Here is a 13,983-nt window from a genome sequence, read left to right as displayed (position 1 = left end):
TTTTTTTTTTTAAGATTTATTTGAGAGAGAGAGAGCGCGCACCAAGTTGGGGGGAGGAGCAGAGGAAGAGGAGATAAGGAAGCTGTGCATTGAGCGCAGAGCCCGACTCAGGGCTTGATCCCAGGACCCTGAGATCACCACCTGAGCTGAAACCAAGAGCCAGACGCTCAACCAGCTGCACCACTAGCCAGCCCTACATGAACTCTGTACTATGCACTCTTACTGCTCACGTCACACCTGTCATGAAAAGTAAAAATATAGTCTCTTAGGAAGCCCCAAAGACTCCCAATTAGCTTTTTTTTTTTTTAATCTGCATTTGTGTACCGGGGCTCAAGTTAGGGGTTGGCTGGTGATGGTCTAAAATTGTTCAAGGCCACTGGGTTCCTTCCTTAGTTGGGTGACGTGACCCGGAAACAAAAGCAGGCCACACGTGGGTGGGGACTGGAGTAGCTCGGTGGCGGGAGACACGGCCCTGTCCTGGGAGTACTCGGCCACCGGGTTTGTGACGTAACAGCCCATGACAACCATGCGGACTGAATCGAGTGGTCCAGGCAGCTATTAAAACCTGTAATTGCAGGGACATGAACCCCAGCTGCCACAGCCCAGGTGGAAGGAGTAGACGCTGACCGCTTGATGGGTGGCCTCTAACAGGTGGGGCCTCCGATTGTGTGCGTGCGTGCCCGCGTTTTGAGCCTTTGTGTCTCCTGTGTATAGCGTATGGAATCCTGGAAATGTCCCCACGACTTCAGATTAGATCGTTTCGCAGTGAAACGACTGTGTGTGCTGAGTTTGGGAACAGCGCCTTGGCTTTAAGAGCAGAATTCGTGCGCGTCGGGGCCGGGAGCGCAGCTCTGCGGCTGGGCTGGCTTCGGAGGCGGGCTCGTTGGAAGGCGCCCGGAAGGGACTTCGGTGCGGCGGATGCTCTCATTTTACACTCTGGGTAGCTGGTGGATGGTCACGGGTAGCAGTGGGGTGACCTGCCCCCAGGAAGCCGCTGGGGCTTCAGGAAGCTGCGGCATGCTTTGGCAAGGCTGGGTGTGCGTACTGGATGAGCACACTCGTGTGCGCTGTGGCGGTCAGAACGCAGAGGGTGACCCGCTGCCCGTGTCTACTCACTGTCCGTCCCTGTGCTGTCGGGCCTGACGCCGGGCACGGGGCGGCAGCAGTGAGGCAGGAACCTGGAGGGTAGTGGCCTTTCACTGTCGGGCTTGAGGGGGGCCCGCAGGCGGCGTGGCTGTGGATGCCAGCTGGGCCTGCAGAAGCACGGGCGGCAGGGGCCTCGGGGACGGCGAAGTGCGATCTGCCCGCCCGTGTGTTTCCAGAACGGAGCGGCCGGTTCCAGGTGCTGGGGTTTCAACTGGCGTTTTCTTACTGGGCCTCACGACGTTCAGGATGCCTCCGATCTGCTGGGCAGAGAGGGCACTGTGTACTAAGGTAGACTTGGGCTTTGGGCAGGAACATTCTGTGATCCCAACGCTGACACCCACGTTTTGGTTTGAAAGTTCTGGAGGGACTTCGTGGCCAGAAGGGCATCCCTGGCCTCGCTCTGGTAGTCAGTGGGGTAGTCGGTGGGGACACGCACTGACTCGGAAGCGCCTCGTCCTCACACCTGGAGAACACAAGGGAAGTCGGAGCTGCCCTGGGAGCGAGTCCTCTCCCTGGTCCTGCGCACACGGGGCCAGTCGGCCCGTGGCCAGTGACTTCCATTGCGGCTGTGACTTATCCAGCCAGCGTGAGACCCTGCCTGGGAGTGAGAACTGAAACAAGTTCCATCTCCCCTCCCTGAATTCAAACCAAATGGAGGCCTTGAAGGGGAAAGCCCTCCTTTTCCCCTTGCATCAACTTCCGGTGGATTCTTCCGGAAGCACCTCGTTAACTCCTCCTGGGGAGGCGGCCCTGACTACTGGCTCCCTACTGGCCCACCGTAGCTGCTCTGGCAATGTCCCGTGTTTAGGAGGCTGCTTGTCCGACCCCCAGGGAACGACTTCTCCCCAGTGCACACCGTTTAATTAGGGCCTGTGCTTTAATTAGGAGGCTCCCCTGAGCCCAGCTTCAGTACAGTTACTTTTTCAGAATAAAGAGTTCCCTCTGCCCAAGTCCCAGCCAGTGCCTTTTGCTGAAGTCCTTCCCACCTGGGAACGGAGGCCCCTCCCCCCTGCGCTTGGGGGCGCATTACCAGTGACTTTCCGATGCAACCACGGGGAGACTATTCGGGGAGAGTATTTGAGCAGTTGTTTTTCTAACAGAGTGAAACCCTCTGCCTCTTAGATTTGCTTACTTGTTGGCTAAAGGTAGCTTTTATCGTGTTGGATCCTGCCTGGGAGTAATAACTGGAAGGAGGGCTCTGATCACCTGTCCTTTTCCCTTGAGGCATACCCCCGCCAGTGCAGTTTTCACCACACCTGACGTGTCATTTTCATCTTTGAACGAGGGCTAGGGCCTAGAGGTTCTGGGGTGACCTTGTTTTAAAAGCCTTCACTTGTCCTTAATGTGCACAGTCCCTGACGAGGAAGCTCTGAGCCCCGGCTCCCCTGTTGCTCTCCTCGGAGCGGCTGCTGAGTGTGCGTGCCCGGGATGTGGGGAGCTGATGGCCCTGTGTCCTTGAGCACTTAGGGCTGTGCTTACTCGTTGGGCAATCAGACCTCAGGTGGTGGGCTGCGATCACCTTTGTATGGCTCAGTACACTTGCCCGGAGCCCCAGTCAGAGGGGCGTGGGCTTGGGCGCGGGGAGCAGTGAGCACCAGAGCGAGACGGGTGCCCCTGGACCTCCTGTCCTTTGTGATGGTTTGACCAGCCCAGGGCCCAGGGGCTGCTGAAGGGAAGGGGCTGCTTTTCACCGAGGCACGTGGAGGGTGCTCTGCACTGCCTGGTAAGAGGGTTAAGTGACTTGATCCAGCTTCAGGAGCTGTGTCTCGCAGTGTCCCCCTCGGAGACTGGTATAAAGAAGGCTTTTTACTGGATGAACTGAGAACATAAAACTAGGAGAAACTGTATACGCTGGCCGGCGGTATGGAATTTCAGAAAGATCTGGACAGGCTGAAACAAGCCAAATGGAAATGACAAGGCGTGTACAGGTCTATATTTAGGTTTGCCCATCAGGGGTGTGGAAAGATTCTGCTTTGGATACGAAGTTTGCACCGGAGAGACGTCAGTAGAATCCCGAAACCGCCTAAAATGCCCCCGGGGCCCATGGTTCACAGCTGAGCCGTCCCTGAGCCTCCAGATTTGTCTTCCACCGGTGAGGGTCAGGTCACCCATCCCTAGTCCCGGGGGGGGGGGGGGAGTTGGATCAGCTCAGCCACTTGAAGTGGGGCTTCGTGCGCAGTGTTTTTTATGTGAGTGAGAGGAGCTTCACTGGCAATAAATACAGAGTCCTGGAGGCACAGGGTCAGAATGGGTGGGAACCTCTAGGGGCCCTTCATGTCACCCCCTTCACACTGAATTTCACTGTCACGGTTCTCGAGGCCTTGTCTTTTCCTAATTAAGTCAGAGGGCTTCTTTTTCTAAGCTGTGTGCTGGTGTTCTCGGGGCTCTCGGCCTCGGGTGCTTTGTGTACCTCGTCCTCCCGTGACGGCCGGAGGAGTTTTGTTCTCGGTCATCCGAGGTGAAGATGGCCCTGTCGGTCTTCTGTTCTGCAGCACAGGGATGACGACTTTTGAACCTTGCCGAGGGCAGAGCGTTTGGCACTATCGGCCTTGGGTCTGTTGGTTTCCATCGAAGAGTCCTCCCCCTCGCGTTGCTCTGGTTAACCAAGGGCCCGCTTCATCCAGCCGACCTCAGGCCTCTGTGTGGGTGTGATTCTGCGCCGAAACGGTCTTTCTTCCTTGGGGCTGCTGTGCACACTCAGCTCTGTCCGTGCGCGGCCTTGGGCTAACCGCCGGGCCCGGTACACAGTGCAGGTGGTCATGTCCTTAGGGATCTGGGTACTCCTCCCCCCGTGTCTCTCTACATTTCACCATTTTCTCTGAGGGGGGAAAAAAAATTCTTTAGTGACTACCTGGTATATCGGGTTCCAGGGAAGATCAAAACATAAGCGAGACGTGGTGCCCTCACGAGCGCGGGCTCTCTGATGGGCCACGGACTTGTCCCCAGCGTCTCGGCGCAGAGGCGGGGTGTGCGCTTCTCGGCCTGTCTCACCGTCTCCTCTTTCTCCCCCCCCGCCCCAAGGGTGAGCTTGTCGGCCACAGACTGCTACATCGTGCACGAGATCTACAATGGGGAGAACGCCCAAGACCAGTTCGAGTACGAGCTGGAGCAGGCCCTGGAAGCCCAGTACAAGTACATCGTGATCGAGCCCACACGCATCGGCGACGAGACGGCCCGCTGGATCACCGTGGGCAACTGCCTGCACAAGACCGCCGTGCTGGCGGGCACCGCGTGCCTCTTCACCCCGCTGGCCCTGCCCTTAGATTACTCCCACTACATCTCCCTGCCTGCTGGCGTGCTCAGCCTGGCCTGCTGCACCCTGTACGGGATCTCCTGGCAGTTTGACCCCTGCTGCAAGTACCAAGTGGAGTACGACGCCTATAAACTGTCCCGCCTGCCCCTGCACACACTCACTTCCTCCACCCCCGTGGTGCTGGTCCGGAAGGACGACTTGCACAGAAAGAGACTGCACAACACAATAGCCCTGGCCGCCCTGGTGTACTGTGTAAAGAAGATTTACGAACTCTATGCCGTATGATCTCAGTAGGACGGGGAGAGAAGCAAATGACCCAGCCCACGAGAGACTCCCCCCCCCACCCCGAGTATGCAGATGGCCCCAGTAACAGTTTTTGCTCCATGGGGCGGCAGAGCCTGGGAAGGGGTTTCGTTTAATATTTGTTATTTTAAAAAAAAAAAATAACACAGATCACAGGTGTACCAAGGGTTTTTCAACTCATTACACTAAGATGTGGATTTCCAGAACCCACAGGGGGTCTGCGCTGTGGGAGTCTGAGCGGGCGGTGGAGTGTGGACAGCAGCAACGCTACTGAGGGGGTATGAATGCGCTTGTGGGGCGGGGGGGAGGTCTTTACGTCTGTTGTTTAACTGTACCATCCAGAGCCAACCAGAAGCTATTGGCCATTAAAATTATGAGAATTTCAACTTCAGGTGTCCGCTGTGTCCATGACCACCTGCAGCTGCTGCCGGCGGGCGCTTGCTCGTGGGAGCTGTGGGCACCACGCGAGCCCACCAGCCCTGCTCCTTGCTGTGGCCTGGTGCCACCGTCCGCGGCAAGAACAGGCCTTTGTGCATGAGGCCGGCCCAGACCCCGCCCAGAGCGGTCTCACCGCATGCCGGCCTCGTTTTCAAGGCGGGCACCGCTAAATGCCATTCGGGGACGTGGCAGGACCCGGTGACGAGGCCTAGAGGTCACCGGGTTTGCGTGCGGGGCCACGTGGAGAACTGAGGCCTGGGACCTCCTGTCCAGAGATTCTGATTTGGAAGGCCCCACGGGTGAACGCCTGTATGTTTTCAAAGCATCGAAGCTGTTCCTGATGTGGACCCCGAGTTGGAGCCCAGTGCCCCTCCCAGCAGTCCCATTCCACAGGAGCCGGTCCCGCGCCCCTCCCTCACAGCAGAGGGCGTGTCGCACCCCTTCCTCCATATCCCTCGAAGGTGTTGGGTAATTCAAAAATCTTCCCTTCCGTAAGGATGTCAGGTCCCCCGCCTTACCTGCAACCTTCCTGAGACCTGCTCTCAGTCCCCCCTGAAGAGCTACATGGCACTTCCTTCTGAAGGGTCCATCTTTAAGAAGCAGTCTAGTTTTAAAGGCCACACCGGGAAGATCTGATACCAGAGAATAATGAAGGGGTACGTGGGAAGGCGTCAAGGAGCTCAAGTGGGCGATTGGTCCGTTTATTGTAAGGGGAGATCCAGCGCTTTTGAAAGACTTCACCATGGACCGTGGTCCACAGAGTTTGAACAACTTCAATTCCAAGAGGCCTAGAAATACTAATCACTCAGGTGAAAGCTGGGTGGCAAGATGGTGCTGGGGGCACACTGTAGCTTACATGGCAGTCTGGCCATCGGCAACAATGCTCGATCGGTAGTGGTCCCAGACACAGGGTCTCAACGTGCAGAGCCCGCAACCCCTTGGGTGTCTGACTGCTGGCTCCCAGGCCAGCCGGGCACGAATGGCAGGTGTCTTGTAATAAATGGCGCAGATTTGGAAAGGGAGCCCCATGCTCTGCCTGCAAACCAGATTTCATGGGGGAGGTGGCTGGGAGCCGACAAGCAGTAGCCGTCTCGGTCGGGTCAGCTAAGCAGAAGTCCTCACCGGGAATAGAAGCCAAGTGCAAACAGGCTGGCTCCAGCTGCGCTGAACAAAGTGATTCTTGTCGGGTGGACTAGCCGAGATTCTGAAATACCACCGCAGTTCCATGTCCCCTGCCAAGGTGGAGGACTCAGGCCTGCCGCGGACCGCAGAGCGGGACTTTGGTGCTCTAGGCCTCCCTACGTGAGCAGCGGCCCAGCTTGGCTGGGAAGGAGAGCGGCAGGCCCACACCTCCGGCGCCTGGAAGGCTTCTCTGTTTCTCCCGCCTTTCTAATTACCCGTCACAGACGAGCGGGTTACACTCCTCGGTGACGTGCCGCAGGGCCCTTGACATGGGAAACACAGGCCGAGTCAGCTGGCCCTTGCCTGCGAGGTCCACACACCAGGCCTGTGTGCGCCCACGTCCGTCAATGCATCGCGCCAGTAACCCAATTACAGGAGTCTTGCTTGAAGTGCCCACTCTCACCCCAGTTTCAGAGAAGAGCAAAGAGCCTTTAGAAAGGTCAGCTCATCGAGAAATGCGGAGGAGCAGACCCCGGCCAACACTTACTTACTGGCTCTCTCCTTAGCCTGTCCGCTCCCTCCCAAGCGTTCACATCTGGTTCAGCAGCTGCGGTGCCCCATGAAGAAGGGAAGGGAAGCGGCGTCCCTGGGAGCCTGCAGGTGGCAGGCAGCGCGCGCGGGCTGTTCCGTCTGACCACCCGGGAGCCGCGCACAGATGTGCAGCGCTGCTGGATGGAAACTCATGTGCTTGTGCTTTCCACACCGACGTGGGCGCGCAGCCCAAGTGCGCGTGCTTCTGCCCTCGGCCCGGGAAACTCCAGGAGGCCCACAGAGCAGAGCGGACAGTGCCTTTGAACTTGATGTGCAGGCAGAACCAATGCAGAGCTTTCCCAACCTACCCACAATCCACGGGGGGGGGGGGGGGGGGGGGAGAGGAGGGGACAAACCCTTGAGGACAGAAAAGAGAACCGGCAACAGGAGCACCACCCCGCCCCTGGTGGCAGATGTTCATATTCAAACACCGGCTTGAAAGCAAGAGTGGGGTCCTGGCCGGGGGCACAGTGTGTGTGTGTGGGGGGGGGCTCGCCCTCCCAGGCCGGGGAGCCCCGCCTTCACGCCAGCGCGCCCTCCAGGGGGACGTTCCAGAACACTGACGTCGCTGGCCCTCCTTAGGCCTCTCCCTCGTTTCCGAGGCCAAAAGGAGCATCTGTGCGGCGGGAGCTCATCTCTACTACCTCTCTGATACTGCCCACCTCCTCAGGAGCAGCTGGCTGGGCCTCGGACAGCGTCTGCCAGCCGGCCGCAGGTAGCTAGATTTTAATGATTGGTTGTGTTCCATTTGCTGTTGATACGGCAGAATATAAAGTTTCTAAAGTAAGTTTAAGAAAGTGAGTGTGAGTCTTTTAAAAATAGGAGGTAAATGAACATCCAGTGGTTTGGAATCGGGCCCAGGGGTCGTGTGTAGGTTAAGAGACCCTTTGTGTCTGCTCCAAGCTCCGCGTACGGACCCGCGCCTGAGTCGGGGCTCGGCGGGCCCCCAGCCGCCGCCCCAGTGAGCCCCACAGCAACACCCTCCGCAGCGGAGTGGGTGCCGTGTTTTGATGACCGACCCGTGTGCCTGCTGAGCATGTGTTCTTTAGAGGACAGCAGGTCACATCGTGTCCAGTTGCTGCCCGTTCTGTTTAACGGAGAGAAAAGGACAGCACCTGGATCCGGGCCCCGCTGAAAGTGCCAGTCAGCTGAGTGCCCGAGGAGAGCTGTTCTGTCGTTCCCGTTTGGACGCACAGCTTCCTCTGTCACTGCCTTTCCCGAGGACGTGCTGGGCACTGGGCAATTTTATTCCATCTCAGAGTAGGCTTTAGAGTGGCCGCCACGGCTGTCGTGGGCCCACCTCTTCCCTGGCTCTGACGGCCCTGACGTGAACAGGAAGATCGTTCTCTCCCCCGTTAGGGTGGAGCAGGTGCTTTCTGCGGAAAACAGGGAGCCGCCCCGTATGTCCGGACCCACGCTTCCACCACGGGCCCCTGCAACGTCCAGGCCGCGCTGGGCGCTGGGGAAGGTCACCGGAGCTAATGCCCCACGCCTCGTCCTGCTCCCGGGAAACTCGACAGCCTCAAACACTCACCACAGGTTGGCTTTGGCCATTTTTATTGCAGGGACAGCTGTTTAAGATACAAGCTCTGCAGGGCCAGGATACGGCGTAGGGTGCCACGACGACGCGCTGGGGCATTTTTACTCCACGTCGGGGAAGCCATACAAAACACCCACAATTTCCACTTTCAGCCTCGATAAGAGGAAAAGTTTCATCCTAAACTTCAGGTATGATGTTGATTTACTCACTGAACTTCAACCATGTATTTTTCATAAATCAGAAACGTGGCGGCGGGCATCCCTTCTGGCCCCACTCGAACAGGCAGAGCTAACAAATGACTTCTGTCACCGGGGGCCCAGCTGCGGCCTCAAGAACCGCCCCCCCCCTCCCCCCCCAGCGCACCGGGCTTCGGAGTCTCACTTCCTAGAGATCTGCGGGACCATCCGGGTGCTTTGCCTCTCCCTTTTGGCTGCCATGTCCTTGTACACTCATCTTCTGCCTGGAGTGGGGCCTGGTCTACACGGCTTCAGGCGAGAGTGCACAGGGAAACCAGGGAATTCCTTTGAGGTACTAAAGCCAGCATCACTTGGGTTATGTGGAAAGACGGAACACGCAGGAGCCCATTTGTTGTGTTGGATGACGGACTGTAGGACCCTGACCGTGGCTACGGATGAGAGCTTCTTCAAAGGACAGCCTGCTCCCTCGAGTGCTGTAGGTGACTCTGCCAAAACCATTCGTGTGTGATCCAGATCAGTCAAATATGAGAAGTGGGTCATGTGACGTCAGGATGTCTTCCGTCTTCAAGACTGAAACACTTTCTAGGCGCTGGCTGAGGCTGGATTTCAAAGGAGGCATGGTGTTGGCAGCCCTCGAGGACTACAACTCTTAGCCGTTCTGCTCATTTATTTCAGAGTCTTAGTTTAAACCCAGCTCCACATTTGTTCCTTAAGGTTTACCCCTCACCCCTACGAAGCTGGCTGCCCCCTTTGGTTCTCATTCTGTTAGCAGGGGCCCGGCCGGGGGTCTTCAGAAGTGTGTGTTCCATCTCTCCCACCCATAAGACAAATATCCAGTAAGGTCTCAACAAACGCAGCCGTCCCTTGTGGAGGAGCTGCACCCAGCCAGGTGCTGCTCCCTAGCCCAGCTCGGACGCGCCACTAGGAGTTCTTGGACTTCCGCTCCTTTCTGGCCCTGGAGGCCATGAGGCTGAAGAAGAGCCCAGGAGCCAGAGTTCGCAGATAAATGGCCAAGGAAGGCAACAGGTCGGCCAGGATCACCTCCTTCTTTTTCTTCCCCACGGCAGCCAGAACATCTCGGGCCACCTCCACAGGGCTCCGGCCCTGGGCCGTGGTCTTGTCCATAACTAAAATAAACAAAACAAAAGAAAGTCATGAACCAGAAAGCAGAAGTCCCTCTCTCAAGGACTTGAGCAGACATGGACCAGTGTCAGCTGGGTTTGCTGAATTTCCCACCACGAAGCTCTTTCCACCGCCTGTTGGGAGGAACATGGTATGCCACCACCCCTGACTAGTCTGTACTCCCGAGAAATGAGGAAGCCGTCTGCAGGTCGGTGTGTGTGAGCGGGGAAGGGGAATGCGGGTGAGACACGGGAACGAGGCAGACGAGCCCCCTCAGCGCGCAGGAACTGGTAGCCCGTGACAAAGGCCGAAGGCCAGGCCGCACGGGGTCCCACAGAGTGAGCCCTTCACGCACAGTGATTCCAGGCCTTGGGAACTGTCCACTGGAACCAACACCACAGGATGGTGTGGTGCTGAGTTGGTCCTGAGTAGCTGGGCCTGAGGTCTGCCAGACGGGGGACGAGAGAAGACTAGGAGCGCCCACCGCCGTGAGAGTGAAGTAACTCAGGAACAGATGTCACAATTCCCCCGCCACATGTTAACTGGACAAGAACCAGTAAGAAAGCCTTGGTTTGTTTGCGGTGTTACAGACAGCTGCAGGGAGTTTAGGAGGTGTTTGGCTGGTTAACACCAACATTCCTTCCTAGTAATCTGACAATTTTGCTCACAAAGTAGAGCTAGCTGGCGGGCGGAGAAGAGAGGCCACCAGCACAGGCCATTTGCCACCACCGGTGAGCTGTCCAAACTGCATGAGCTTCCTCACCGGTATCTGTTCTCACCGTGCTGCTGTAAACACAGAATAGGAAGTTTCTGACCGTTGCTTACTTTTAAATGTCACAGACAGAATTGTTAAAAAAGGATTCTTCTAGGTATAAATAAGTATGAACCTCTCTGACTCAATGCTTCTGTATGGTTCCTGCTGACTTGCTGAGTGAGCAGCTATCCAGGGCCCGCACAGTCGTGGTTCAGGTCTGGCTGGGGGTGGGGGGTGTAGGACCTGCAGGCCCCTGCTGAACACCAGAGCACAGGCCCAAGAGGGCACATTCAGGGAGGCAGGACATGGCAGGTCACTTCTCAGAGAGGTGGGGCCGTGCAAGCATGGGGAAGCAGAGCCAGCCCCCCCATCGACAGCACGCGTGGCGCAGCGGACCTGGGAGGCTGGGGGCCAGGCCGTTCGGCCCACTAGTGCTGACTGCATGTCAGCTCACCATGTCTTTGGCTGAAGCAAGCTGGAGACTGAGACCGGCACCCATAGCCTCACCCCAGAAGGCTGCACTCTTTCCTTTGAGCACCCTGAAATCAGTCATTTCTCAAGCACACTGGGTGGGGAGTATTTTGGGTCAAGCAACCCCTACTTTCCATGAAGTTAATCCACTTTCATTTTACTTTAATTTACTTTAATTTGGAAGCTTGGCCTTCCAAGTCCTTCAAAGGACTCACAGTCCTGGCCACCAGGGACCCTGTTCCAACAGCCGCAATGGTGATGCTCAGGCTAAGGATGGCTCGTGGTAAATGACCACTAATCAACAGTACGTATTAACCAATACCCACACATCAAGGTTTTTGGTTTGAAAAATTACATTGCAAATGAAAATAACCAAAGAATCATCAGGGAAGAGAGGCACACCGCACTGTGGCCAACCAACAGCTTTTCATGGAACAAAAGAGAAAGCAGGGCCTCACCTCCGTATGTGGACCCGTCGGCAGTGACGGCATGGAGAGAGAGATTGGTGTGGATGTAGCCAGGGCTGAGGACAGTCACCTGGATCTCATACTGCTCCACCTCGGCACGAAGACAGTCAAAGAATGCCTGGGTTGCATGTTTGGAGGCCGCATCTGCAAAGGTTCACAGCCAGACACACAGGTGAGGGAGAGGGCCTGGGACAGACAGGCCCACAGATTCATTCCCGTTCATTCTCTTTTATTTAAAAACTGATACTACAATTTAAGATTACGGTATTAAGGCAGCGTTCATTTCCTGAGTTAGGGAAGCGTATTGTACCCTTGTTCTCAGGAAATACCCTGAACTGTGTAGGAGTAAAGGCGTGTCATGTCTCCAACCTTCTTTCCAGTGGGTCAGGAAAAAAAACCTAGAAATTTTATATACACACACATGTGCATACATACACACAACACACACACACTAGGATAAAGCAAATACGGTCAAATGTTAACAATTGGGGAATCTGTATGAAGGGGCCATGGGAGTTCTTTGTAATGTTCCTGTGAGTTTTCTTTAAATCAAAATTCTTTTTTTTTTTTAAAGATGTATTTATTTATCTTAGAGAGAGTGTGAGAGTGTGAGGGGGCGGGCAGGGCAGAGGGTGAGGGAGAGAACCTCAAGCAGACTCCCCGCTGAGCACGGAGCCCAACGCAGGGCTTGAGCTCCGCCCCATGAGATCAGAACCTGAGCAGAAATCACAAGTCGGACATTCAACCAACTGAGCCACCCAGGTGCCCTGAAATCTGCAATTATTCTAACGTTAGGAGTTTAAAAAAAAAAAAAAATTAATGCCTACTAGGTAAAACATTCACACAGGACGGAGGATTTGAAGTAAAAAATGAAGGTCTTCCTTCTGTCTTCCAGTTCCGTTCTCCAGAGGTCACCTATGCTTTCGGTTTCTCAGGACTGACTCTTTACATATCCTGTGTTCATATAAAGAATTTTTTGTGAGCTCAAACCGTTTATATTATTCCTGCAAGTAGCTTTCTTCACCCAGTGGCGCAGAGCTAGCAGTCTCTGTGTTGCCCATACAGGCCCGCCATGCTTCCACGGGTCATGGGACCAGAGAAGCGGCCCGAGCCACGGGACCTTGTGGGTGGTTTCCAGGTTTTGTCACTGAAGCAGCGCTACCAGGGGGCATCCCTGCAGGCCTGGGAGTGTGTGTATGAAATCCATGCCTGGCTTTCTTACGTATTTATAGTCTGACAGACCTCCGTGGAGGGGCCCTCCACTGCGAAAAGCTACTGAGCTTGCTCCCCTGGGAGCCACTGAGCCACGGCTGCTCTTCAGCCATGGCTCCAAACATGCTGACAGGTGCTCTGCGAGGGGACACGGTGACCGGACAATGACATTCTTGGAAAACACATGGCATCTCCACTGAAAATCAGTTTCCTCCCATTCAGACTTCTAAATGTTTTAGTCTTAGGGAAGGGGAATCCATCGGCCAAGAAAACAGGAAGGGAAGCAGCAAGGAAGTGTCCCAGCGAGTCACATGAGAAATTCCAGGGTCGGAACTCACTGCAGCAGCTTGAGGCCAGCAGCTTCGCTTGGGGCCAGGTTGCTGGGGGCTGATGGCATAGTTTGTGGGTAGGCAGGTGGAGAGCTTCTCCTATCACTTGTGATCCCAGGGGGGTAGCCCAGGCCCAAGGACTGAGAAGAGTCATCCTGGGGGTCCCCCAGAATGGAAGGCCACACCCGGGGGCGCCTGGGTGGCTCAGTCGTTAAGCGTCTGCCTTCAGCTCAGGTCATGATCCCAGGGTCCTGGGATCGAGCCCCGCATCGGGCTCCCTGCTCCGCGGGAGGTCTGCTTCTCCTTCTCCCACTCCGCCTGCTTGTGTTCCCTCTCTCGCTGTCTCTCTCTCTCTCTCTCTCTCTGTCAAATAAATAAATAAAGTCTTAAAAAAAAAAATAAAGAAGGCCACACCCTGCTGACTGGTCTCACGGAGTCTCAGGCCGTAGGTCCTGGCAACTCACGGCTGGCAACAGGGAGCCCGCCGAGCCGCAGGGCACGGGGCTCGACACGCCACCCAGATCATCTCACTTGGTTCTCATGACAGCAGTGGGAGACCGGGAGAGCGGCTCTCCCATTTCAGAGACGAGAAGACTGCTGCTCACCAGGATCAACCAACGTGCCCAGGCATGCTGCCACATTCGGTCTGCTTGTTAGGGAGTGCCCAGACCAACTGTGTGTGACCTACTACAGGCACAGGCCAAGCGGAGAACAAAATTCAGAGATGAAATCAAAGTAAAGGCTGGAAGCTTGCCTTTACCCTGATTTACCTATTATCAACATTTTAGCTCACTTGCGTTCTCATTTGTGATTCTATTCATTCCTGGACCACTGGAGCTGCCTTCGGTAGGTGTCCTGTGCTGTCGGAGCTGAAAGAGAACGCCGGCAAACAGGGAAGTAACCAGCACAGACACAAATATGGCTGGGGTGCTTCCCAATTCACAAAGGACTTGCCATCTCCAGATGTCTCATTTCATCTTTAACACATCTCTGTGGAGTGTGTATGAGAGCTGTCGGTCTCTTAACAAGCAAGGAAAT

At 55.8% G+C, this 13,983-nt stretch overlaps 2 protein-coding genes across 5 annotated transcripts in view; one reads left to right on the top strand and one right to left on the bottom strand.

Annotated features, from left to right (window-relative positions):
* Positions 1-8,246, top strand: part of TMEM11 (transmembrane protein 11) — a 17,728-nt gene extending 9,482 nt beyond the window's left edge. Inside the window, exon 2 of the mRNA XM_025864077.2 lies at positions 4,168-8,246. Within this exon, the coding sequence (XP_025719862.1) occupies positions 4,168-4,684 (517 nt within the window). The 3' untranslated portion in view covers positions 4,685-8,246. The remainder of the gene's footprint in view (positions 1-4,167) is intronic.
* Positions 8,247-8,393: 147 nt separating this feature from the next.
* DHRS7B (dehydrogenase/reductase 7B) overlaps positions 8,394-13,983 on the bottom strand; it is a 60,058-nt gene continuing 54,468 nt past the window's right edge. For all 4 annotated transcript variants that reach the window (XM_025864075.2, XM_073881828.1, XM_073881829.1 and 1 more), the window contains 2 exons: positions 11,396-11,548; positions 8,394-9,717 (listed from right to left, as the gene is read on the bottom strand). In XM_025864075.2, the coding sequence (XP_025719860.2) occupies positions 9,512-9,717; positions 11,396-11,548 (359 nt within the window). In that variant the 3' untranslated portion in view covers positions 8,394-9,511. The remainder of the gene's footprint in view (positions 9,718-11,395; positions 11,549-13,983) is intronic.

The sequence above is a fragment of the Callorhinus ursinus genome, unplaced genomic scaffold (genome assembly GCF_003265705.2).
Source record: "Callorhinus ursinus isolate GAN/ISIS: 27379988/994484 unplaced genomic scaffold, GSC_fseal_2.0 scaffold43, whole genome shotgun sequence".
NCBI classification, from domain to species: domain Eukaryota; kingdom Metazoa; phylum Chordata; class Mammalia; order Carnivora; family Otariidae; genus Callorhinus; species Callorhinus ursinus.
Note: the sequence above shows the minus strand (reverse complement) of the source record. Positions and strands in the feature narration are given on the sequence as shown.